Source organism: Phragmites australis, chromosome 6 (genome assembly GCF_958298935.1).
Source record: "Phragmites australis chromosome 6, lpPhrAust1.1, whole genome shotgun sequence".
In the NCBI taxonomy this organism is placed as follows: domain Eukaryota; kingdom Viridiplantae; phylum Streptophyta; class Magnoliopsida; order Poales; family Poaceae; genus Phragmites; species Phragmites australis.
In genome coordinates, this window is record NC_084926.1 from 5,390,872 (window position 1) to 5,417,842 (window position 26,971).

At 42.1% G+C, this 26,971-nt stretch overlaps 2 protein-coding genes across 2 annotated transcripts; one reads left to right on the top strand and one right to left on the bottom strand.

The window, feature by feature from the left end:
- The first annotated feature begins 9,775 nt into the window (after nt 1–9,775).
- LOC133921282 (formin-like protein 16) lies at nt 9,776–14,077 on the top strand. The gene is made up of 2 exons (XM_062366090.1): nt 9,776–11,225; nt 12,500–14,077. The coding sequence occupies exons 1-2, from the start codon at nt 9,967–9,969 to the stop codon at nt 13,926–13,928; spliced, it is 2,688 nt and encodes an 895-aa protein (XP_062222074.1). The 5' UTR covers nt 9,776–9,966; the 3' UTR covers nt 13,929–14,077.
- A 40-nt stretch (nt 14,078–14,117) lies between these two features.
- On the bottom strand, nt 14,118–22,533 carry LOC133921281 (DExH-box ATP-dependent RNA helicase DExH15 chloroplastic). Its single transcript, XM_062366089.1, has 16 exons — nt 22,004–22,533; nt 21,371–21,546; nt 20,848–20,961; nt 20,378–20,486; nt 20,210–20,296; nt 19,803–19,921; nt 19,273–19,450; nt 18,519–19,118; nt 18,158–18,436; nt 17,809–18,015; nt 17,367–17,711; nt 16,447–16,683; nt 15,643–15,863; nt 14,760–14,859; nt 14,498–14,644; nt 14,118–14,367 (listed from the first exon to the last, which is right to left on the bottom strand). The coding sequence occupies exons 1-16, from the start codon at nt 22,490–22,492 to the stop codon at nt 14,269–14,271; spliced, it is 3,507 nt and encodes a 1,168-aa protein (XP_062222073.1). The 5' UTR covers nt 22,493–22,533; the 3' UTR covers nt 14,118–14,268.
- Between the last annotated feature and the right edge of the window lie 4,438 nt (nt 22,534–26,971).

Sequence of the window (26,971 nt, forward strand, 5' to 3'; positions counted from 1 at the left end):
AACTTGTATGTGTTACATAATTCATGTGCAACTCATTTTAATTAGATTCACTAAAAAGCATATGTAGAATTTAAACTAAATATTTTTAAAAAATATTTTTATAACTTTTAGCAATTTTTTGGACATCAAATAAATTCCCAAAAATCTAAAATAATTCACTAATATTTTTCTTATGTGATGAAATAATTTCTAAAATTATTTTCAGCACTAATTTTATATATGTTTGAATTCAAATTGAGTTAAAAGAAGAATATCATATGAAATTATAAAAATATATATAAATTGAGCATTACAAAAGAACTTACCTTTTCATCATATAATCTAATGCTAAAAATAATTTTAGAAATTATTTAATCACATAAGAAAATATTAGTGAATTATTCCAGATTTTTGGAATTTATTTGATACCTAACCATTGCTAGAAGTTATAAAAGTAGATTTTTTGAGAATTTTAGTTTAAATTCTACATAGGCTTTTTATGAATCCAATTAAATGAGTTGCACATAGGTTATGGAACACGTATAAAAAAATTTAGGATTTTTAAAGTAACAGAAGACCATTGTTTTAAACAGAGAATATAGGAGGAGAAATTAAACGTTGTGTACTGTTTATCATGGGCACTGTTCATTACGGGGGCTACGCGCTGTCTCAACGGGCGGTAAGGCCTAATCGTCAAATAAGAGGGTGGTAAGATCTTATCGTACTACTATAGTATTCTTATCGTTCTCTAAGAGGGCTGTAGGACGGTAGGTGCGGAAATCTTTTCATATAGAGTTTATTTATTTAAATGTTTAAGTTAGAAAATGTAAAAATAAAATGTCTCGTTGTTTTGGAACCTCGCTATGAGAAATATGGCCCATTTCTTTCTTGCCCTGCCCCCAAGGTGGGGCAGATCCGATCAAATGCTCCTTCACGCAAGACTTGGGCCCGTTCCGATCTGAGTCATGGATTGCTAATCCAGCAAAATCAAATCTCAATACGGGCCGAACGGAGACGTCAAACAACGTAAGCCCACGTGGTGCATCGACTTATTCTTCCCTTGACTGCCGCGTCTATGATTTTCTTTTGGAAAAATGCAAAAAAAAAACCCCGAAAGTTAGTCTGATTTTGAATTTTCTTCGAGAAGTTGTTTGGTTGAAACAAAAAACCTTCTCAAAAGTAAGTCTAGTTTTGATATTCTCTCCTTTTGCATTTTTCATATATATATATATATATATATATATATATATATATATATATATATATATATATATATAGGGCGCTGCTATTCTTAGCGCTGCGCTAAGAATAGTTATTTAGCGTCCCGGCCTACCCGCGTCCCGATCGTAGTAGGGCTCCCGAGATCACTCCGACACCATACAAATATTGTCCGCAACCGTAAAATTGATGCCAGCAACCGTAAAAATAAGGTGTTAGTCTAGATTCAACACCTCCAACCGTAAAACACAAAAGCCCGCAACCGTAAAAACCCAGTGTTGTTCAGATTCATAACCGTTAAATTAACAACATTTTTTCTACTTAACAAATCTGGGTTGTACATGGATTTTGTTGTTGTCTCAGGCACACCTGTAACCATAAAAACGTATCCATGCGATCATAAAATAATTAGAGTAAAAAATTCAGTGTTGGTCCAGATTTATAACAAATAAAACACATCCATGTAACCATAAAATAATTATGATAAAAACACATAGTTGTAACCATAAAAACGCATCCATGCAACCATGAAATAATTATGGTAAAAACCAGTGTTGATCCAGATTCATAACCATAAAAACGCATCCATGCGACCATGAAATAATTATGATAAAAACCAAGTGTTGGTCTAGAATCATAACAATAAAAACGCACCCATGTAACTATAAAATAATTATGGTAAAAACACATTGTTATAACCATAAAAACGCATCCATGCAACCATGCGTTTTCTGTTTATGACTGAGGCACAGCTATAACCATAAAAATGCATCCATGTAACCATAAAAGAATTAGTGTCTTCTCGATTTTATGGTGGTGAGTCATTGGCCGTTAAAAATTATCAATTAAAACCGTAAAAGTGTAAGAATAATACGGTATGATGGTTACAATAACTAGTGCATTACGGTTGCAATAACTAATGTATTACGGTTGTGGGCCGGGCTGGTGAGCAACGTGTCTGATGGAGGGGAGGTTACATATGTACAGTCGTAATAAATAAGAATTTACTTATAGGAGATGATGCGATTAATGGTAACATCCGATCGTAAAATAAGGAACATATATATAGTTAAAATAATAATTGAATTACGGTTGCGGGTTGGATGCCTGGTTGGTAGGCAGGGTGGTTCGGGCCTGGTCAGGGTCAGAGGGGTGGTGTGGCCGGGGTGTTGAATAACTATTTTTAGCGCAGGGAGTAGAATAGAGAATATATATATATATACACACACACGAAAAATGGTCTGGAGTACGGACTCCCTATTATGATATACCATATAAATAAATTGGATATACTCCTTTATCACTATAAGTATATTTATATACTCATTATAAAATACTCCGATGTGAATTATATGAACAAAATTGAAAAGAAATTCATCAATTTTAATAGATTTTGATAATACCTTCATATTTGTACATAAAATATAATATATTCAAAAAATATGTACAAAATCATAAAAAAGTATACATACCACTTGAATGATCTTATATACTCATGCTCCATGTACATAACATTTATCACATAAAATACTCCCTATGTTATGAGATACGTATGTGAGAGTATATACTCCCGGAGTACAAAATATGTTTTATATAATGCAAAAAGGGAAATCTCAAAACCAGACTGACTTTAGGGGTGGGATTTGCAATAAAACAACTTTTGAGGAGAATCTCAAAATTAGACTGGCATTTTTTTTTTTGCATTTTCCCATTTTTAAATAAAAAACTACTAATATATACATTGGTTTTGAAAAATTACATATCTATACTCATGTCGACTGTTGGAAGGGCGACAGGTTTAAAAATAAAAAAATTATTACATTCCAATACTCTCAAAAAAAAATTAAAAAACTATCGAAATGGCCATAAAAAATTCTGAAACAAAAAATTTCAGACAAAAATAAGCTTGTACAATGGGAAACAAAAAAAAGGACAATTTTCTGATATCTTGACATATGTCTTTTTTTCCCATTGCGCATGTAATTAGTTTAGTTGAAAATTTTTAGAGAGCTAGATGATAACATTCTCTGCAACCCAGACTTTTCATAACCATTTCGATAGTATTGTGAATTTTGAGGGCATTGGAACACATTTTTTTATTTTTAAACACGGGCAACAGGTCATGTCGCTCTTCCAATGACGATAGAAGTCTATATCTACAAATTTTTGAAATAGACATATATATTTACAATTTTTTATTTAAAAAATAAAAAATTCGGCGTCTAGAATACGAGCTTCGACAAGTCACTACTACCATGATCCATGTTGTTAACGGTGTCCATGTTACGGAGAAGAAAAACAGTCATGACTCGTCTCTAATTCCGCACGCGGTGGTCCCATGCAGAAACGTACGTGCTTTCAGACTACTTCGTAGAATGCAGATCGAACTGCCCTGCACTTTGGTGGTGGAAATTAAAGGAAGTCCATAAAACTGTCAATGTTTTTGCGTTTGTAGTAGTACTACAAAATTCGAATTATTAATGACTAGTGACCGAACTTGCAAAGGCAAAAGAAAGCATCGAGAAATGGACGGGGTCAAAATAAATTGTTGGCTAATGTAAGGCAACCAAACACCATTTGGCCACGATCACGTTGAAGTGTATGAGCATTTGCTCAAATTTCTCCCACTGAATGGAAGGTACGAACCAAATAACTCGAGCTATATATTCTTCCACTTTATTCGACTTGTTTGAGTGGTCAGGTTGTGTAGTTCGGTACCTGTCACTATCGAAGAAACGGTAACATTCTCACGAATGTGCATCCACATGGTATGATAAAGTACAAAGGACAAAAATCTACGCACAAACTACCAAAGAGAAATGAATGAACTGAAACTTATGTGTTTCTTCGAATAAGAAAATTCGAAAATTCAACAAACACTTACTAAATCAATCCGAGCAGCAAGCTTCAGTATTGGAGACGGTGAGTATTCACCATAGAATATGTTTTGAATATTTTTGTTGTTAGTTAGAACGATGACAGGTATATAAGTATAGAGAAGTAGGGATTTTCATTTTGTAAAATAAATTAAGTAAATAATAAAAGGTTGGCAGCAGGCATAGTCAGACAGAAGAACCAGTGCAATACTTATTTAATTTAGGTCAACTCTTATCATTTGAAATTTGATGAGTTCTGCACATATAGAAACTAGAAAGTCTCCGATTACCTCGGAAAAAATACAATGTCCCTCCATATCTAATATATAATCAGAAAGAACTTTCCAGCTGTTCTTACAGACCCTAACGACTTCTCTTTTTTTTCTCCTTTTTGATGAAAGATGGCCAGAGCCACATCGAACAGGTAAACAGTCTGAGGAGCACTTCAATTGTTTGATACGTAAAAAAAGCACCCAAAATAACAGGAATCAAAGCAAAAATAAAAATAAATTTGGTGGTAGCCTCCAATCTATATTTATCTTAATATTTGAGTGTTAAAATAAGTCTTCATATTCGCTCCCAGATCATAAAATTATCACGTTAATCGGTGGAAAAAAAGAGAAAAATATATACCATTCATTTTCATGGACCCTAATTATAACCGTTATATCTTTGTCAGATCATTTTGGAAGCCCATACACAATACTTAGAATCCATACTGAAGATGGAATCTAATATATTACACTATCCAGATTAAGAGTCTGACTCAACTCCTTAATTTCTTTCCGTCGCTCCATATTAGTACAATTCAAAAGGAATCCTACCGTATACCGTCCACGGATAATTTAGGGACTGTTTGTTTCAGCTGGAGATTGTGAAAAGAAGCTTGTAGATTGTTGATTGTAATAAGCTGGATTGTAAAATCTGTATTGTAAAAGCTGGATTGTGGATTATTATAATCTGGTGGAAGACGAATTGTTACAATTTAACACCCAGATTGTAACAATCCAGCTTGTCCAATTAGCTGTTTATTTTAGCTTTTGGATTTTGATCACAATCCAGCTTTTATAATCTGAAATAAACAGGGCCTTATCGCAGTCCCGTCCAAAGATTGCTTTCTCGCCGGGATTGCTTAAAGGACATGATCCTCGTGTTTGATTACAATGGCGCTGTAGGTTCACCATTACCGGCAGCGTGAACAACTCAGGGATGAGCTGGGGAGGCGCTGGGTGTTGGCGCAGAGATCCTATCGGCAGTAGCTCGAAAAAGGAGATTGGTGTGTGGTGTCACCCTAGGCTGTGACAAGGTTAGGATGGCGCAGAAGGCAAGACGACTAGGGGTGGACACCGGGCTCGGCTCAGTTGGCTCAGTTTGGCTTGTTTGAGAATCAAACTAAGAGATAGGTTTAGCTTGGTTCGGTCCAGTTTGTTAGGCTCACGAGTCAGACGATGCACATGTGCAATCTGTATTTTTGCAGAACTTAATCTGAAACAAACTAGTATTAAAAACTCAACAATAGGTTAAACATGAACTAAAAACTCAACAAAATAGTTGACAATAGCTCAAACATGACTCGATGCTAAGTGGATGTCAATGGCTCCAGACGGCGCGATGTCGAGGGCTCCAGGTGGTGGCGCAACGCGACATGCTAACATCAAGGACTCCTATGGCATGGTGTAAAGAGGTGGAGCCTCAAGGCGATGGTGGCTAGGGCAAAAAGCCTCTTAAGGACCCGATGATAGCTAGGGCAAATAGCCTTATGAGGACCCAAAGCAAAGTGGATGTGTGGTCGCATACTCGCGTGGAGTAGTCATGTCTCAGGTCTCAAATGGTCCCCGACTCCCTCAGCCCTCGGGTCATTGTGGGCCAGCTAAGTTGAGCCTGACTCGCTAGAGTCGTGAGCTAAAACAAGTTAAAATGTTGGTTCGACTTGTTATAAAATACAACGAGCCTATTAGAGCTCAGCCGAGCTAGCTCGTGAGCTTTGAGCCTTTCGTCCACCCGTAAAGACGACAGTGACGAAGAAACAGGTTGTCGCAGCTACGTTCTCGCCATCGTTGCATCCAGTGAGATGAACAGCGGGGAGCGACTCGTAGGCTGGCGGATCTGTGTGACACGTGAGAACATAGAGAATGAGACATAAGGGTGAAGCGGCTACACGACGACGATAGACGATGGCAACAACACAACAATAGCGATGACGGATTCCAGCACAAGCGCATGCGCAGTCGAGCGTAGACTATAGGTGTGATTGGTTGCTCGTATGGACCGTATATACAGGCTGAGTGAAGTCATATTTGTTGAAAAAAAGCGTGGTTAGTTGCCCGTATAGATCGTATATGCAGACTGAGTAGAGCTATATCTGTTTAAAAAAAAGTATTTGGTTAGTTGTATCTATCTGGAAAGACTGAGCCGAAATTCTGTTTGGTTCACCGAATCTGAGGTCGTATGAAAAAATGTAAGAATTGAGATTGTGATTAATTACAGAGGAAAACTCGAACATTTGCATCACGAGCCAGACTGCGATATACATTTATATTCACTAAAACAAACTAAAATAATACATACACATGACAAACTCGTTTCTCTCTCTAAAATTATTGCTCCCACCGGAACCAATCACACCCTACAGGATTTTCCTCATGCGGCCACAGCGCCCGGGTCCCGAGCTGGGTTGGGATGCGACGAGAAAAAAAAAATGAGAGCCCGTTGGTGAACAGCCTGAATAGAAGGATGGACCGTGATCCATATTGGGTTCTACAAAAAAAATGCAAAGAAAAACGAGTTTAGGACTTTTCAATTGAAAAACAAATCAAGAAAAATCAAATAAATAGCACGGAACACAAAAAAAAATTCAATAAAATTCAAGGAACTCAAAGAAGATACTTTCACAATCTTGAGCATCAATTAGCCTTGTGACTGACAATATCAATGAACAGAGTAGTTTCACAGAATTCACGATCACGGCGGTAGGCGGGTGACCGTAAGGTTTGGGTCTTCATAGGACCAACTGAAGAGGCCTATGTGGCTATATTTGGTTGAATTCATTACGGAAAGAACAACATTACACATAAGACAAGTGACACTTAATGAGCTATGGATCAGCAGTGCAGAGCACGAGAACTAGGTTTAGGTTGTGCATCTCCCGATCATGGTGGTAGGCTAGAGCAACTATATTTGGTTGAATTCATTAGGCGAATTTAAAAAATTGCCAATAAGTATTGATTGATTGTATATCAATGAATTTATGATGAAAGGGCTTATGGTGCTTAAAAAAGATATCATCATATGTCTAGCTATGCTATTTGCGCAGGTCATCCTTCCGAGGTATACAAATCCGTTTTATAGTTGAAAATCAGGACCCATCGAATTTTCAAAATTCACGAATATAAAAAAACCGCTCAAAATTTGGTAAAAATTTGGTCAAATTTGTAAAATTTGATAAGAATTTGACTAAATCGACCATTTGGTAACTGGTCGAATTCAACCGAAATCTGATCGAATTACACCAAAAATTGACTAGATTTTTTGAATTTTCCGCATTGAACACACTTCGAACAAATTCTTCGAAAACCGTTCGATTTTCCTGATTTCGAGCGCATTTCCCGAATTGCAGTGAAGTTCAAAAAAAAACCAAAAAATGGCTCAACCTTGTAAAATCAATAACTAATTCATCTGAGCTTCAAATCAAGTGAAACATTTTTTTTTGGTTTCCTTGTAATATGGTCTACATGATAAAAGTATTTTTACAAACATAAAAAGTTGAATATTTTCTATGAAAAAATGTATTTGCTAAACCTAGTGAAATGCATAGTTAATTATTTGCTAATCTAAAATTCATGAAATTAATTTTTTAGTCTTATTACATGATCCTATGTTTTTTAAAAATACATGAACTCATGAAATAGTTATTGTAATATGCATGATTGTGTAAATATATTGCAACTAGATTAATTCATAACTCACCCATCACACCTCCAAAATTAGTGAAACCACGTTTATTATTTTACTTATACTATTCTTTATTTATAAAAAAATAATGGTCAACATGAAAAAAGTTAATTAAAGTGTTGTGTCTTAACATGTTCACTTTATGCTTGTGAACTTTGTAAAAATTATGGAAAATTTAATAAAACCCTAAATAAAGCGAAACCAATTTTAAAATCCTCTTAAGATATGCTTAAAAAATGTGTTTGCATGTTAAGTTTTTTCTTAATGTGATGGACCAAATCATCCTGTTCATACGGTCCATTTCAGCATTTTTTTTAAAACTTCCCTCTCCTTGAAATATGATGCAAACAACATTATTTTCAAAAAATAAATCATAGAAGGTCTTAGAATTATCTCTAGTATTTTTAAATTTTGTTTGTGCTTTTTTTTAATTTTTTTGAATTCAAATTCAAAAACTGGTAGAATTCAGAATACAGTGCGGACTATATTGGCCGAATATCGCAAACACCAAGTGGTTTTCAACGAATTTTCAAACCCTGTATCCTGCTAGTTACTATGAAGAAACTGATGCAGGCAGAATTAAATTTACCAAGCGAAACAAAAGTTCAGATCTAGTTTCCTGTGCAACCGCTGTGAGGCTGCATACCGAGGCCCCCAGATTTAAAGCACGAGATTGAGTACTTGACGAAGCAAATTATGAACTACGTAAACAATTATTTCATCAGATTGTCTACAGAAGCAAACGAACTGGTCATGCGCGATCGAGCTAGTACCATTTTCTGCTGATATACGTGAGCTAATCGAAGAAACGGTCTTTAAGCCCGCGTCATCACATCTATACAACTGCAAGGTGCGTGATCATTGATCAGCACACGAGATCGTACGCACGCGCACGGCGTACTAGCCCGTGCTGCGCAGCCACGAACAACTCGCCACGCCACACTACTGAACTCGAGAACACAGCGACGCAAGCGACCGGCATGCTTCTCCAGTGGCACCAAAAGATTCAAATTATGGCCACGAAGTTAACGTTAGTCGTCAGGCTCCAGCCTCTTCGTGCGAAATACTAGCTGCCCAGTGGTTATTTGGACGCGTCAAGCGTCATGACCTTTTGCCGGCGATCTGCCAGCCGAATCCAGAGCGCAAGAACACGAGCTGGGAAGCCTCGCGCCACCGTCCATGGGGCATGTGCGCCCCAACCAAATGCACCCAGTTTAGCGGAAAATGGAATTGCTGCAGACAGCACTCGGTACAGGTGCCGTTGGGCGAACGCGCAATCTAGTAGTCACAAATCCAAACAACTTGTGAGAGTTTAAACCGCGCGCTGAGTGGTGTGTAGATGTGATTCGGAGTCGATCTCACCAGGCGCCCGGCGGACGTACGATTTTCACAGTTTTTCACTTGTTGGAGTTTCGACGCTTTGCGAGCTGCCAACTCGTCACACGACTACACATCCGTAAAGAGTTTTCGTACGTCCCGATATCCCGCGCACCACTAGATCTGAAACGGACGCCTCCGATGGGAACCCGCCGCGTCAGACAGCCAACAAAAAGGTGGCCAGAAGAACCGCATGCAACGGCACGGCAGCGACGCGCGGCGGTGGCCCCGGCGCCCGCGCTGTTTCCGCCTTGGCTCCTTCCTACCTTCCGCTCCACAAGGACCACAGTCACAACGCGTCTTCTCCTCTCTTCTCTTCCCCGACCCAACCGCGAAGCTACTTGCCCCTCGTCTCTCTCGCGTCGTCTGGTCCGGCGCGGCCGGACCGAGTAAGCAAAAACCCCACCTCCACCCAACCAGACAAAGTCAACACGCACCACACGCAGCCCAACCAAACAATAACGTAGCCGGCGGCGGCAGCGCCTGCAAGTCAATCCCACCTCGTCTCACATCCCGCCCCCGTCAAATTTCCATTCCATTCCGTTCTCCTCGCCCCACCACGGCAATGGCTCCGTGCCCGCCCCACCTCCTCCTCCTCGCCGTCTTCGTCCTGTTCCCCCTCGCCGCCGCGCAGCAACCGCAGCGCAACATCCAGACGCGCTTCCCCTCCACCCGCACGCCGGCCTTCGCCACCCCTCCACCGCCGACGGTCATATCCCCCTCCCCGGCCCCCACCACCGCTCCGCCCTTCTTCCCGGGGTCCCCGCCCCCATCGTCGTCGTCCGTGAAGCGCAGCGACATCGCCGTGGCCGTGGTGAGCACGGCGCTGAGCAGCTTCGCGGTCTCGGGGCTCGCCTTCTTCCTCTTCCTCCGGCACGGGAAGAAGAAGGAGCTGAAGGCAGCGGATGGGAATGGGTATTCTAGCGGGCCGCAGGAGGGCGCCTTCGCCGGGAAGCGGCCGGAGAGATCGCCGAAGCGGCCGCCGCAGGGAGGGGGAGGGGGAGGCGGCATCGGGATGGTGGACGAGAACGGGCTCGACGCGATATACTGGAGGGAGTTCGAGAAGGACGACGGCGGCGGCGGCAGGGGGAGGAAGCCCACGGCGAGCTGGCGGCCGCCGCAGCCGCCTCCGCCCCGGCAGCAGCAGCGCTTGGAGATGTGGCCGGAGCCCCAGCAGTCGTCGCCGCCATCCCCGCCGCGGCGGTCGAGGAAGAACAGGATAGATCAGGAGCCACTCATCCCGGGGGGATCCCTGGACTCCGCGTCCGCTGTTTTCGACGAGCCGCTGCGCCCGCCCAGCGCCGGCTCCAGCTCGTCCTTCTCCGTGGCCGCCGCCGATGCGTACGCACGTCCGCCGCAGCAGGCGGCCGCCGTCAGCTCCGTGCCACGTCCGTCTCCGCCGCCAGCCCCTGCCGCGCCATCAAGCGCATCGCCGGCGCTGCCGCCGCCTCCTGGAAGAGCAAGCCCGGCACGTGCTCCATCCACCGCCGCCGCCTCAACCGCCCCGCCTCCACCGCCACCGCCAAAACCAGCATCCGCATCGCCACCGCCGCCGCCACCGCCGAGGGGCGGCCCGCCTCCTCCACCGCCGCCCAAAGGCCCATCGCCGCCGCCGCCGCCGCCGCCAGGAGGAAAGAAAGGAGGACCGCCTCCGCCGCCTCCAAGGGGAGCCGCGTCATCCTCAAGGCCGCCGACGGCGCCGGGTATGCCATCCGGGGCCGGAGAGCAGCAGGCAAAGCTTAAGCCGCTGCATTGGGACAAGGTCAATGTGCAAGCTACCGACCACTCCATGGTGTGGGACAAGATCACCGGCGGCTCATTCAAGTAAGCTCTCCTGAATTAAACACCGCTTCTTACTTCCATTGCTTTTCAGCATAGTACTTCCATTGCTGAAACTCATTCTTGGTGCTTCGTGTGCATGCTAGTACTACATTAATATCACTAGGATCAGAGTACTGGGACATAGGAACAGTGCCAGAGCATGAACAGTGCGGCTGTGAATGAAGGGATCCTGAACTTTAGAGTTCAGATAGGGTACCATCAGTGCAGATCAATTAGGCATTGCAAAAATTTGAAAATAGATAAACTTAAATTTCATTAGTAGCATTTCGCTGGTTCTATAGTAGAGAAGTCACAAACTCATCAGAGTTGGCATGAAAAAGAATCGTCCCAGAATATGCAACGACAGAGGCGAAGAGTAGTAAAATTGGTCAAAAGAAAAGGCCTTTTCGCTGGGCATTTCAGTAGGGGCACATTCCTCGATGGGATCACAAACCATGTCGCTTTTTCGGTGGACTAACGTCGCAGCATCCTCGATAGGATGCCCAAATCCAGGTCCAGGTGCTGTGGTGCCTTTTTGTGCGCATAGGTTCTGGTATCTGGAGTACTTTACATACAAGCTGCGACAAAGACAGATGGCGAGATTTGCTTTATCTAAAGCGCGTTCTCTGTCAGCTTAGCGATTTAGGAATTAGTAGAATGGGTAGACCGTATTCGGGATTTCGTGGAACAAGTATACGAGTTGGTGCAGCATGCTTGTCATTGAACAAGCAGGAAATCTATTTTTCTTATTTTGACAGAATCAACCACTATATAGGTTAGTGCTATCCTTAAATTCTTTGATCATACATATACTAATTTAACCTTCTTAGGATCAATACTTCGTAGTCGAATCATGGTCTATGCTGGAAAAACTGTGTTCTGTATGCTTCCATGAACTTCTCATTAAAATGTTTGATGAACTTGCAAAATGAACGAGTAATGGTACCGGTACTATAATATTGCACAAATCATGATGGGGACGGAGATACTTTAGCCCCAGTTAGAAAGCAATGATGGGAACTTAAAAGGAGGATGTGGACACCGAATTTTCTCTGTCCGCTTGCGCCACTGGACAGTCACTTGTCACGGCATCCCTTCCTTAGCATGATAAGAGAATCCCGACCTGGTGTCGATATTAGTTACTGCAATGCTGATGCGAGCAATTTTACATGGATTGACAATGATATTGCGTAGCGTTCGGAAAAGCAGTATCTTTTCTCTGTCCGCTCCAAACCATTTTGAAGTTTCTAACCGTGTTAATTCTGATGTTTTTCTAGCTTGGACGAAGGCATCATCGAGGCTCTGTTCGGCACGGCGGCTGCAAACCGCAAGCCGAAATCTGCAGATTCCAAGGGCACCTCCGGAGAATCCTCGAACGCCCTCGGGCGCTCAAACACGCCGGAACAAATATTCCTGCTGGAGCCGCGCAAGTCGCACAACATTTCCATCATCCTACGGTCCCTCACCGTGGGGCGGGATGAGATCATCGACGCCCTCCGTGACGGTCACACGGAACTCAGCACGGAGGTCCTCGAGAAGCTGTCTCGGCTCAGTATCTCCAAGGAAGAAGAATCCACCATCCTGAAGTTCTCTGGAAATCCCGACAGGCTCGCCCCAGCGGAGGCCTTCCTTCTCCGGCTCCTCCTTGACGTGCCCAACCCGTTCGCACGCGTCAATGCGTTGCTTTTCAAGGTAAACTATGGCGCCGAGGTTGCGCAGCTGAAGCAGTCGCTCCGGACCTTGGAAATGGCAAGCCAGGAGCTGAGGACGAAGGGTCTGTTCTTCAAACTGCTCGAAGCAGTGCTCAAGGCAGGAAACAGGATGAATGCCGGAACAGCGCGGGGCAACGCGCAGGCCTTCAACCTCACGGCACTTCGCAAGCTCTCCGACGTGAAGAGCACTGATGGGAGCACCACGTTGCTACACTTCGTCATTGAGGAGGTTGTTCGTTCAGAGGGAAAACGGCTTGCCATCAACCGCAACTACAGTCTCCGCCGCTCTGGCAGCCTTGCGAAGTCTGGCCACGACGGCGGCGGTTCGGCAGCAGGCTCCGCAGGTCAGGGCCCATCACGGGAGGAGAGGCAGAATGAATACATGAATCTGGGACTGCCAATTGTTGGAGGTCTCAGCACAGAGTTTAGCAATGTGAAGAAGGCTGCAATGGTGGACTACGACGCAGTTGACAGCGAGTGTGCGATTCTAGGCAACCGACTCACCGACATCAAGAGGCTCCTGGAGACCTGCAGTGATGATGGATTCGGGAGAGGGTTGCGAGGATTTGTGAAGGCTGCGGAACATGAGCTGGAGGCACTAAGAGGGGAGCTGGCGAGAGTACTAGAGCTGGTCCAACGGACAACAGAGTACTACCATGCCGGCGCCACCAAGGACAAGAACGCGCATCCTCTTCAGCTGTTCATCGTAGTGAGGGACTTCCTGGGGATGGTTGATCAGGCATGTGTGGACATCAAGAGGAAATTGCAGCAGAAGAAACCGCCACCCTCGTCATCACAGGCAACTACAGCTGCTGCACCAGCGGCGGCGCCGGCACCGGCAAAGGAAGCAACCGATAGTCAAGCAGCACCGGCTCAGAAACCACCGGAAGATGCAGATAGCAGAAGGAAGAGGGTCATGCCAAGATTTCCAAACCTACCAGCGCACTTTATGAAGGATAGTGCAGAGTCTGATTCAAGTAGTGACGAGGAATAGAATGAATGGGAAGGTGTAAATGACGGTTGTTTGCATTGTTTTGAATTGGTTGTTGTGGAGGTATAGGTTAGCTGCAGACTGTACATAAAGCAAAATATTTGCATTGGTTCTTTTGTCCGTTTCTTTATAGAAGATTCATATCGAGAGCAGTGAATATAATTCTACTTGGAAATTTGTACAAAATTAGTATGAAGACATCAAGAATCGCTTGTAAAATGATATCTTTGTTAACAACTGGTAAACATTTGTCATGGTACAAAAAAGAATAGCCTACCTATAACAAATGTAAACAAGCAGCCGGATAAACCCTGCGTTAGTAGTACTTACAGGTTTCAGGCTTTCAGCCGGCAAGCTCGCTAATCGGTACTCGATCCATGACGCTGCAAGCAATTTGTGCGTTCTTTTGAAGAACCGGATCAATGTCTGGCAATTTCGGAATCTGGAACATAAGCCACAAGCATTACGTAGTGTAGATGGAAATGCTAATCATAATAGAGTATCGAGCCAACAAAAATAGACAGTCCACAGGAAACATCAGTTATACTGAATCTGCACGCTTGGTAAAATACCTGGGCTAGTAAATCTATTGTACGCCTGAGCAGACGGGCCAAATCTCCATCATCCATTGCAGAGTCCATCATTATCTCTCTCCAGGTCAACCCTGAAGCCCAGGCTTCAACCATCCCTGCAAATTGGGCATCTATTTCGCAGGGTATCTATATGCAAAGGAACAAACAAATGAGAACAATAAAAGGGATTTTTGTAGAGCGAGCAGTAACAAGGACAGCAATTGACCGAACAACACAGGAAAACAGGAATGATATGCCAAACCTTTACACTGTGTCTCTCTTGGAGATCGATGAGGGAGTGTCTCTGCTCTTCTAAATAGCTTATAACGCCAGTAACAACAGAAGAAGGTTCGTATACATAACTGCAAACGGTCAAACAGTCAGCAGGACGTCTCATAAAAAAGAGACCAAGCAGTTTTTACAAAAAAATTTGTTAACCATATACAGCTGGACAATGCACTAAAGCCTACAGGAATTCTCATTTAATAAAGAGGAAAAAAGAAAAGGCCACAGTCTACAGGATATCTGTAATTCTTTGACATCAAATTTCCCACAAGGCAAGTCGTGCTTTGGACATTGTTCTAAATATTTGCATCTTCTTCTTGTGAGGAAATATGAGGAAACAGATTCGCAAACCAAACCATTTTTTTTAAAACGTTCTTTAGTACCATTAGTTGGCACAGGCTTGGCGGTGTATGTCAACTTTGAATAGACATCTCTATTAATACAACATCACGGTTGGTGTTCTTTTAGTGTAGTCTTGCATTTGTTACCGTGGAAAGCATATCTGAGACAATGTGCTGGTCCACATTTTTAGAACAACTCATGGAACAGATACCTGCCCCATTGATCTGTCATAATTAAACGCAAGTGCATTTACACCTCTCTTTTTTGTAAACAAATTTTTTTTTTGAGGAAGCCATTTACCTGTTTTGGTGGCGATAAAAAGGATAAGGAACTCAAGTATGTAGATCTCAGCATGATATATAACAGGAGGTTAAGCAAGTGAATATATATAGCAACATGTAAACATGAATGTTAATCATACGCTTTCTTGCGTAACTTTAATATATTTCTTCCCCTACTGTATTCCCCTCAAAAAACATGTAAACATGAAAAACAAAAGATGCTGCACAGTTTTGCACCTGCTATTTTTCCAAGGACGAAGTTTGATCCCTTCTGACACTAAACTTCCACAAACTGCTGCCAATTGAGATGGCTTTAGATCCAAGAGGACCTTGTTCCTGAGAACCATAGCAAGCCAGAGCTCGTTTTCCCCTCGTATAGCCGCTGCTGTCTCACCCAAAGGATATATTACCTGAGTATTGATATCTAATGCTCTAGCTTCTTGAATGACTTTGCTAATCTGATAAACATTCGTATAGAGAACCACAAATTAATATATGATGAATCTTCCTTTCTTCTAACATAAAATCAGCAACCCTCTTGCCATCCTTTTGGGGAAAAAATAATATATGATGAAAGATTCATTGGTGGCAAACATAAGGATGTAACAAGCAATATGCAATCATATATCAGTTATCCAAAACCATGAACATCCTAAGCGACCTATGTTATAGAAACATGGGACAAAATTTCCATCAAATCTTAAAATTTATCAGGCGCCACTTTTGTTGTGATGGTGTAAGTGGGCAAGGCACCATTGATGGGGCCAAAATTGGGCATGATCTGGGATGGGGTGGGGGGATAGGGGGCATATCCTTCAATGGATGCAGCAGCTCATAATACAATGCCTAAAATGTAGTTCAGCTATAAGATCAGAAAATACATTAAGGTAAGGAGCTTGATGCATGGAAAAGGTGAAAGGCCAACTAGGTCAACAGTAAAATACTACTACTAGAAAACCAAACAATATGAAAAATAACACTGATTTGACAAAGAGATGCTTGGAATTTTTTTATGAAATATAGAAAAAGATGCATGGTAACCTGGAGAAATTCTTTCCAACCGGTTGGTTCAATTTGTCTTATCCGTCGAGTCAGGCGGCGGGATCTAGCTTCCAAGCGCTCAATCTTTTCTTTTGTAAAGTTTCTCATGTCAATGATCTTTTGGAATTCTTTGAAACCCTTAGTACTTTTGATTGTTTTCTTCAAATGTGAAACCTTCCTCCTCTGTTGCTTGTAGCATTCTACAGCATCTTGATGTTCCTGGGAGAATCGTTCTACCTGTGAAGGTTAATCAAAAGAAGTTTTAGAGAAAGCTAGTTAAACTTAAAAGGGCCATAAGTTGAAAAAGGTACTTCCTCACTCACAAAAAGAAGGTGCATTCTAACTTCAGACATTGATAATTTGAATAACATTAACCGACATATACAGAGGAAAGGGATTGTGTCCGGGTGAAGCTCTCACAGAAAACTACCACTGTTCTGCAGATGACGAAATGGCATGTGGAAGCAGGAAATCATTACCTAGGGCCTAGGGGACTAATTTAAGTCTGCCTTCTAATGCCTGGAATGCATAAGGACTCATGAATAAGAGACTAGCTGTTTGGGTAGTTATAAAACATGGCTTATTTGAGATTATGCATAGGATTGGTTGATTGGTTTCTATATTACCATTAGATATTGGACTGCCAGTGGTAACGTGCACTATTCCTATCCTAAGATCTAACCATTACGATTTATCGCTGACCAACCTATAATAAGAAAGATGAAAAAGGAAGATTTTCTCCGCGAACTTTTCAAGATTAATAGGAAGTTGAACTTGGTAAAATTTCATGAACAAAAATATGTATAGATTCTTTTACAAATACAAGATGATAACAATCCAATTGGATCATCAACTCTAATTTACATTGAATTTAGCAGTCTACAACAATGTTACAGAAGAGTCAAGAAACAAGTTCTAACCTCATCATCTTCCGAAAGGCTATTAAGCACAGGAACATTGAGACTCCACGACCATGTGTCTAGAGACCCATCCATGCTTAACAAAGAACCATATTCTGATTTTGCAAGTTTATCCCACATCATCTCTTCACGCAAAAGGAGCTGCTTCAGGGTTTCTCTAGGGAGTGGCCCCCCTTCGACAGAAGGGACAGAAGGTAGGCCTGTCTTGTAAACATTTTTTATCCATTTTTCTGTGAACAGATACCATGAATTATCTGAACTTAAAGCTACATAGTAAGATGGGTAATAAACTTGTTCCCCACTATCAACTTTCTGCTTGCCTGAACCAAGTGAATCATCTTCCACCTGCAGTAAGTATATTTAGCTTTTCCCTTCTGCAAAGCTCACACAAAAGTTTAAAAAAAGTTGCCCTAAAAAGTTTTATAAAAAAGAATTCTCTCACCATGGTCACAATCTTTTGATCAGCAAACAAGTTGATGTTTCCAATAAATACAGCAGGGATAGTGTGTTGAACTGAATCCTTATCTTTATACTGCAGGCACATGAAAGGAAGGTGGCCACTTTCAAATTCCTCCAAGCGATTTTTCCATGCAGCCATTCTTTCCAGTTCCATCCTTTTCTTCAGCTCATTTCTGATCTGCTTCTCTTCCTGAGAAACAGGGGTGTAGAACATAAAAAAGATGTAGAAATGTACCATAAGCAGTGCATTCAGCAACAGGGGTGTAGAATATTAGATGAATCCTTATATTATTAACATTAGTAGATCAAAACAAATAAGCAAACAATATTACCTTTAGTCTCTTTTGTAGAAGGGAAATCTCAGCATAATCTTCCTCTGATAACTCTTCCCTGCACTTTCGGTCAATAAATTCATCGGTAATTTCTGAAGAGAGGTATTGTATTTCTTGCTGTATTCTTTCAAGCTCTTCTTTAGCAGCAACCATTACATTGCTCCCAACATAATTCCCAAAGCTTTGCTCCACTAGCTTTCGAGCTTCTTCTAAAGTTCTTCCAGAACGCTTGACCATAACATCATCTGACTCTTTCTGATTATGAGTAACTTTTGAACCCTGGACAACACATTCCAACCCATCAGATAAAGGTCAGGAGAAAATAGGAACGTGTGCATAGATATAGAAGCAAAATACATACAGCAAGGAGATTCAAAACCATCCCATATGATGCAGTAAATTGCGAGACAAGTGGCTCAAGTCCAGCAAAGATAATGTCACAACATTCTTCAGGCCCTTCATATGGAGTCTGAACAAGAACGGCATGCCCAGCTGTATCAATCCCTCTCCTTCCAGCACGACCTGCCATCTGGAATAATTCGTTTGTGGTTAAGAGCTGGCGCCCGGCATCAATTCTTTTGCTGAGAGAAGAGATCACAGCCGTCCTAGCAGGCATGTTAATCCCAGCTGCCAGGGTTTCCGTCGCAAATACTACTTTAACAAGGCCACGCTGAAATAGTTCCTCAATGAATGATTTCCACAGTGGCAAGCAACCAGCATGATGGGCAGCAACTCCTCGCAAGAGTCCTTTCACAGCACTTTCTCGGACAGCATCAGGATATTGCATCTTGAATCTCCTGAGTTCCAGTTCAACTTCACTAGCCTCACAGTCATGCAACAGTCTGCAATCCTCCAGATATTCAACAGCTGCATCACACCCTCTTCTACTAAAAATAAACCAAATAGCTGGAAGCATGTCATTTTCCCAAAGTTGTGATAAAGTGTCACGTATCAGTGGAACCTGCATTGCAAGGTAACCAAGAAAATGGCATCCATTTGTTATGCCACATAGCTGACCTCACATCATCTAGAAAATATTAAGAAAAAATGGCAGTTTAAACCTATTATGTGAGAAAGCAAGTAACTGGAGCTTAAAAGGGATTTCCAGTCCATACTTGGGAGCGGCGCATATTGCTGAGTTCATGCTTTGACAACTGAACCTGTTTTGATATGTCCAAAGGGCTTCTATTACCTTGCTCGTTTTTATTTGTTCTAAGCTTCCTCTTTCCTCTCACGTAATAGAAGTCACTCTTTGGAGATGACAAGTTCTGAAAGTGAGACATCTGCAGTTTCCTGTATGGATAGAACAAAAAAAGACATTTGCAAGGCGTTCCTTTTTTTTTCAAATATGAATTTCAGTGTGAAAGTAAAGGCAAAGTAATGCATCATGTAACCATATGCACTAGCACTACAAGTGTTGCTTTTATTTTTGGTTCTCAGTATCAGGGACGAATTTGATATTAAAGTTATGCATGTGTCCATAACTTCCCGTGCTACATCCATGATTTTTCTTTGGGTATTTTCCAAATAATGCAGCATGCATTTTTCGTGAATGGGTGCGCAGGAACTCAAGGGAACCAAAACCACGTTCTTATCTTTTAAAATAGGATGTCGTGTGTGGTGCCAAGGAGAACAAGGTAGCAACCTATTCATTTTCTTCCCCTTTCCATCAAGAAGTGGTTGTAGTGCATATTTCTTCGAGAAGTGCCAAGTAAGTGGAACCGGACGTTTGGTAGATGTTACCAGCTCTGTCTTACCATGAATCTACAAAGAAACAGATATAAGAATGGTTTCATACTTCAGAAAATGGGACAATATCTTGCGATACTGAGTCAATAAAGGAAGACAACTATGTGTATGAACAAAACATCTGCGCATGCATGTGTTTTTTCACGTCCTTCCAGTGCATCCAATCACTACAATTTTCCTAGACCAGTAATAAGAAAATTTATGCACCAACTTTAAAGTAGGAAACGATATTCACATTGTTGCATAAGCATCACCGTAAAGAAAACTAGCTCACAAATAATAAGACATGAAAGCTGAAATTACCTGACTTATCCAGCCAGCTAATTCATCAGGATTTGCAACAGTGGCTGACAAGCATATAAGCTGGACTTCCTTTGGACAATATATGACCTAAGAATATGATGAAAGTAGCTAAGTCAAATGACCAACATGAACACACATGATGTATAAGAGAGTAATAAAATAGCATACAGTTTCTTCCCAAACAGTGCCACGTGAGATATCACTCAAATAATGGACTTCATCCAAAACAATGACATCAACTTGAAACAATCTACCTTCAGATGCTGTCATACCGACACTGCAGTACAAACAGATGTCAGAATTATCTCAGAAACAGGGCAGGCAACATCAGTAACAACTTACAACCTAGAACTACCTACCTGCTAAAGCTGAATCTCCCAAGGAAACTACCTTAAAAACTGGAAAAGTAGCTAGAAAAGAAACCGGGTATATTTTAAAATGGGTGTGTACAATTTTGGGAAGACTGATAACAATTATATGTAAGGTTGAATTTATATCTACTGTAAACCGTTCACATCATAGAATGCTTCTAGAACATTTCTTTGCAATCACAGAATGGCAAGCTACTAAACTGGTATGATATAGAGTGAATACTTGTGGCACTCCATATAGATCAGTATATATCATTCGTAAAATACCTTTGGTACAGCATGTTACGCAAAATCTCTGTCGTCATAATCAGGATCTGAGCATCTTTGTTGATAGCAGAATCTCCTGTAAGAAGACCAACATTATGATCACCAAAGGTATTCCTGAAATAATTGTACAATGAATCGTGTCAAAAATGAATCTGCTACTCAATAACTGAGCATCTAGGAAAACTATTTAGTTTAACACTCCCACTCTTACAGGTACAACACTTATATTCTGTAGAATTTCAACTTCCACCTCAACTGACGGTGTGTTACATAAGCTACTATTCCTCTTTTGCTTCTTCTTCTTCTAGTCAAACTAGGGGACTACAATTTCATGTGTTGATTTCAGTATATAACTCATTCTTTTTGTTAAAAGAGTGGTTTACAAGGTTGCACATCAGTTGGGGGACACTATTTAAGATGAAAATTGTATTCATTTCCACAATGGACAATAGATGAATGATTTTTTCCTGGATTTAGTCGTAAACCTGCAAAAGGTAAGAGAATAGCAAAAATAGCATTTTACCGGAAATCACGGAACTTCTGATTTGACAAGGCCTTTAATGGTGTTGTGTAGAAGAGACGCCTTCCTCTAGCAACTGTTGCGACCGCTGCAGCTTCTGCTATTAGCGTCTTCCCACTACTTGTAGGTGCAGAAACTACGACAGATGAACCTCTTAAAAATGCTTGTATAGCCAGGCGCTAGAAGAAGGTAGGAAACAGGGTAAGAACAACGGAAAATAATATCTTGTAGGCTATCGGATAATGCTCGGCGAGTGTTGTTCCATGGTCAGTGGTCTACATGCAGCGTAAAATAAATGCAATTCTTAAATTATGAAGTGTGCTGAAGCACATGATACAAAAGCTTATACTGACAATTACACGAGTGAGATGACATCCTCCTCAAAAGCCAAAACCCTACCTCACCACTTCAGAGTCATACGATAGTGCAGCAAATGCGGAATGCAACTACAAATAGAACAAACCTACATTTAAGTTCACCAATACGGAGATACTGAATCGCATTAGCATGGCTACTACAGCGCAACCACCAAATCCTAATCATTCCAGTAACCCCAAAGCATTCAAATTCTCACCAAAACACACCATCGCTTCACAGAACAGAACCAGGATTAGCCCATTCGGCTCGGATACTAACCTGAAATTTATCGACGGGGAAGTCGTAGATCCCGGCGAGCTCGTTGTAATCGATGATGTCCTCCCCGAACTCCCGCACCTCGGCAACCAGCTTCGCCACACACCGCGACTTGTACTCCTCCGATTCCCGCCTCCGCGAAGCGGTATCCTCCCGCTCATCCTCACCCTCCTCGTCCGCCTCTTCCTCGACCTCACCGTCGCTCTCCTCGTCCACCCCCTCCTCATCGCCTTCTTCGTCCTCGTCGTACTCCTCGTCGTCCGCGTCGCGTATGTCTAAGTCGTCGTCGTCATTCTCCTCGTCAACCTCCTCCTCGTCCTCGTCCTCGTCGGAGACCGGGGTGGCGGCGCGGGACGGCGAACGCGCGGAGGCGACATGGAGTGGGGCGGCGCGGGAGGGGAGCAGGAGAGGAAGGGGTGGGGTTTGGGGGAGCGCGTGGCGGGAGGCGGTGGGGAGTGGGAGGAGGAGGAGGTTGGGGGCGAGGCAGTGCATGGCGGGAGGCGGGAGGCGGGAGGGTGTGGTGGTTCGGGGCGGAAGAGGCGGGGAGAAGACGAGATAATGCTCGGATTTTTTCGGATTTTTCACGCAGACACGGGAAACGAAATTACGCCAATGAAGTGGGTTTACGTTTACATCAAGGCACCGTGCCAGTCCTAGCGCATGCATTTGCTCCTTCTCTTTTTCTTCTCCTCCTCTTTTGCAGGTTAGACCTGTAGAGAGCTTTATGATACTGGGTTGGTTGTGGGACGGTGTGGCTGCGAATGGCGGCACTGTGTCTAGTGGCAATGGCACTATGTCGGTCCCAGCTGCTAGGGCTTGCGTTGCTCCTCCTCTTGCCCGGCCGGTCTCCTCCTCTTCTATAGGTTGGGCCTGTGGGGAGCTTTGTGGTGCTGAGATTGTCGTGGGATATCGCGGTTGCGTGACGACGGTGTTGCTGCTGCTTTGGTCCTAACCCTTGCACGGGTTGGTCGTGCGCGAGGGGCGAGAGGTGGGAGCCGCTGGCGAAATCTTTGGTTGGTTTTTTTTAGCCGTCATCAATGATGGCAACGCCTTTGGGCGCCGTTCTCCTCCTTGGAAGCGTTATCAATGCATCTCCTCACTCCCCTCCCCTGAGGCTTTCGGGAGAAATCCTTGTTCAGGCAACCGGACAGATGACGACGGTGACTCAACGTCACGTCCTCCTTGGAGACATAGCTCTGGAGGTCCAGTTTCTCGTGCCACGGTGGTCATCGGCTTTGTGGTGGATTTGTCAGGTTTGGTTTGATCCGCAGGCTTATTCCGTAGGTTTACCACTACGTCCTCGTTTCTCGGCGACTCACCATTCTAGATTGACGCTTCGCAACAGCGATTTCTTCCAATACGTGCTCCTCTGAAGCGACGCGCTGCCGACTTATGGTGTCAGAGAGGTGCGGCATAAGAGCAAGACTCCGCCGACCGAGTCGTGTTGTGGCGGCGTGGGAGCAGGACTCCGCTAGCCGAGTGGCAGCGGTGTGGGAGCAGGGCTCCGCCAATCGAGTTGTGGGAGAGACAGTCGTTGGGTTGGTTAGCGTGTGAGTTGAGTTGGGTTGGAGTTATCTGCTGTCGGGTTTGCGCTTTTGGTGTGTACGTCGTTATGTTTCAAGGTCGTATTATCATCTCAGGTTGTTTGCCGGCTCCGTTAAACCGTGTAGTTGTGAGATTTTCGGGCCCGATTTTCCTTATAAACTGGATCAATTCTCTTCTTCTTTAAAACAAATCGGTAATGCTCTTGTCGTCCTTAAAAAAGATTAAATAAGCGTAAAAGCTTACAGTGGTAGTATTTTCTAGATGATTGTGCATTAATCATCACATTTCCAATCATTTCAGAATAAATCTGCACAAGATAATACATCATTCTCATGACACGAGTGGCTCTACATGAATACGAGTCTTTCACATTTCATGTTAAATTGAAAATTATGCCCACTTAGTTTTGCAAAAAAAAATATCCACACTATATGGTACAAAGTTTTCTTGTGATACTCTCTTTCTTAGACCTTTGCTTGCGGCATTATGTGACTTAAAAACTCAAAAAGGACTAAAAAATCTGATACTGAATTATGTGAACAAAGAGCTTGGTACCTTGCAAGCAGTGTTAAATCCAAAACTTGTTAGGACCTCCTTGAATTTTAGATCACCATTGATAGTCTTTGGACACCCAATAACACAAGTCTTCAGGTTCTTTGCCCTACACAGGGATGCCTTTGACTGAGCAAGGACACATTTTACTAAATTGATTGGTGAAAAAGCAGAGAATCCTCAATAGAACCAGTGATTGTATGCTAGTAATACATGTAACTTCCATCATTGTGACAAAAATAGCGTTATCACATTATAGTTCATGGTAGCATTGTATAAGAACAAATAGCTTAGAGTCTGTCAAAACTTATTTCATAGCAATAAAAGTGATACAAAAGGAATATTACGAAGGGAGCAGCTGAGTGATTTGCATTCTTAGCAGCCAACCTGAAGTATTCAACAATAAGGCATGCATTAGTATTTGAATCATCACATCCAATAACAACAAGTCCATCCAACTCAAGTTTGTTGGTTGTATCTTCGGCTTGCTTAAACTGCGGGACAAACAGAGATGGTTTACGACATAGCAATGACCAGAGAGAACGGAATTCTTCAGTATACAACAAAAGGCATTTGGAAAGCATATGCACAAGAAGCTTGGACATAATAGGACGTACCTGCTCTAGTGTTCCAATTTTATCCCTTCCACTGCAAATCGTATCAAATCCACCATGTTTGAAACATAAAAGAAAATTGCTCTTAACTCGTTGTTCAATTCCAACAAACTTAAATAAACCTAATGATAAGAACACTTTGTTGCCTAACATCTTCAAGGCACCGCTTCGCATCGATAGCAAACTAAAGAGCATGATTTATGAGATTTATAGCGAATAGTGGAAGGCTATATGCATGCTACAAACAGACATGACATACTTTTCCAACTAATTGCCATTGCTTGTCTTCCTTCGCGTGCATACGCCTTGGATTAAGGAGCATGATGATGCGAGGGGAGGGGAGGTAGGGCGTGAGGTCGTCCCGTGGCGGGTTTATATATACCTGATCTGACGAGTTCGTTCTATGGATCACCGCTGCTACGTGCGCATGTTGGAATTTTCGCACTGGATGATCATTGGGCCCGACTCATGTTATGTTCTTTGTGCGCAATCCATGGGTTGAATGCATGTTTGACATTTGACTTTTTTCCCATGATTTTTACAGTGTTTTTTTCCCTACAAATGCCCTAAAAGTGTATCTAGTTCTTATATGTATTTTATTAATTAATGATAATACCTATAGATTAAAAATGATGGTTAGAATTGTTAATAGATTGCTCCACAGGTGATATATGGAGAAGAGATATGCATCAAAATGAATAGATCATAGGTGATGCTGGGGTAAGTCAATGATAATACCTATGGACTAACAATTATGTTGAGAATTGTTATTAGGTTATTCCACAGCAGATGCACAAATAATGATACATAAATTAGATGAGAAATGTCATGAGTTCAAAGAATTACATCAAAGTTATTGAGATCTTAGTGATGCTCATAAGAAGAAGAAGCTTGAAGAATGAATGCCAACTTACTTATGAAGATCAAGTAACTAAAGGTATGTCATTATCAATAGAGTGTTATGGACTAACCCGTGTGCTATGTGCTTGAAAATGAGTAGAGTTATATTTCATATGAAAAATGATAATAAGTTTGAAGGCTAAGTTACTTCTGGAGACCAAGTAACTTAAGGTATAAAGTTATAAATTATGTTGTATGGACTAACCCATGTGCTTTGTGCTTGATATTGAGTTGGGAGTTATGATCCATAAGAAGACATAAGTTGAGTTGAAATCCAACATGTCAAGGGTGAAGAACAAATATTTGACTCCATATTTGATAAAGTGAATTAATTGAAGATGTCAGATACAAAGTTGTTTTCTATGGCAAGATGGGGAAGAACAAGTAAGACTCGACTACGATGGATCATTTGATTGTGAATGGTAAGCAAATGGCTTGGCGCCGAAGGACCAAGGCTGTGGTGAAGAGCGAGTGAAGGCTTTACGTCAATATCGTGCGATGTCATGAGAAGTTATGTGTGATTCACATTAATCACATGAAGAATCAAGAAGAGATAGAGTGAAGATGATATAAAAGTTAGCAACCCTCTAAATTTGAAGGAAATAAGCGACACTTGAATATATTCAAAGGTTCAAAGTGGTTCAAACAAGTTTTATCTTTGAATTTGAGTATAGGTTTACTGCACTATTAAGAGGATACAATGTAGAGCTATTTGTCATGTCTCAGTGTTCAAGAGTTTCTAAGCAGCCCAAAGTGAGAGTTCGCTTTAGGAGTCTGATGTGAAAAGTGTGTAAGTGTTTGAATTGGGTTTTGGAGTGTTCATAGTTTTGATCCAATATGTTTGAGATCATGAAGTCAGTAGAGATGTGTAGATCTTTGAATAAGCTTTCCGTAGAGTCTAAAATCGTCGAAATTGGACATCAAAATAAAAAATTATCGCTTTTTTCAGAAGGCTTGCTGTGCTGAACTCGAAAGTTTTGGGTTAATTCCGAGTTGGAGTTCTCGGTTTGAGCCTTTTTAATTTACCCATAAGTTCCAGGTTAACCTAGAAAATTTGGGTTGAGGTCCTCTATTTGGTTTAGCTCGTATAACCCGGAAGTTCCGAGTGAATCCAGAAGTTTCGGGTTGTATTGACTTTCGGGCATAATAACTAGTTTTTAGGAGTCAAGTATAAATACCCCCTCACCCCTTTTGAAGGGGCTGTTGTTTGGATACGAAAGAAAAACTTTCTAAGTCAAAAGAAATCCTTCTCACTCCAATTTAGTGTGAGATTTGAGAAAAAGTGAGTTGGTTTGAAAGATTGGAAGATTGAGTGCAAATGAGCTAAACTCTATTATTGAGCACTTGAGTTCATCAATAA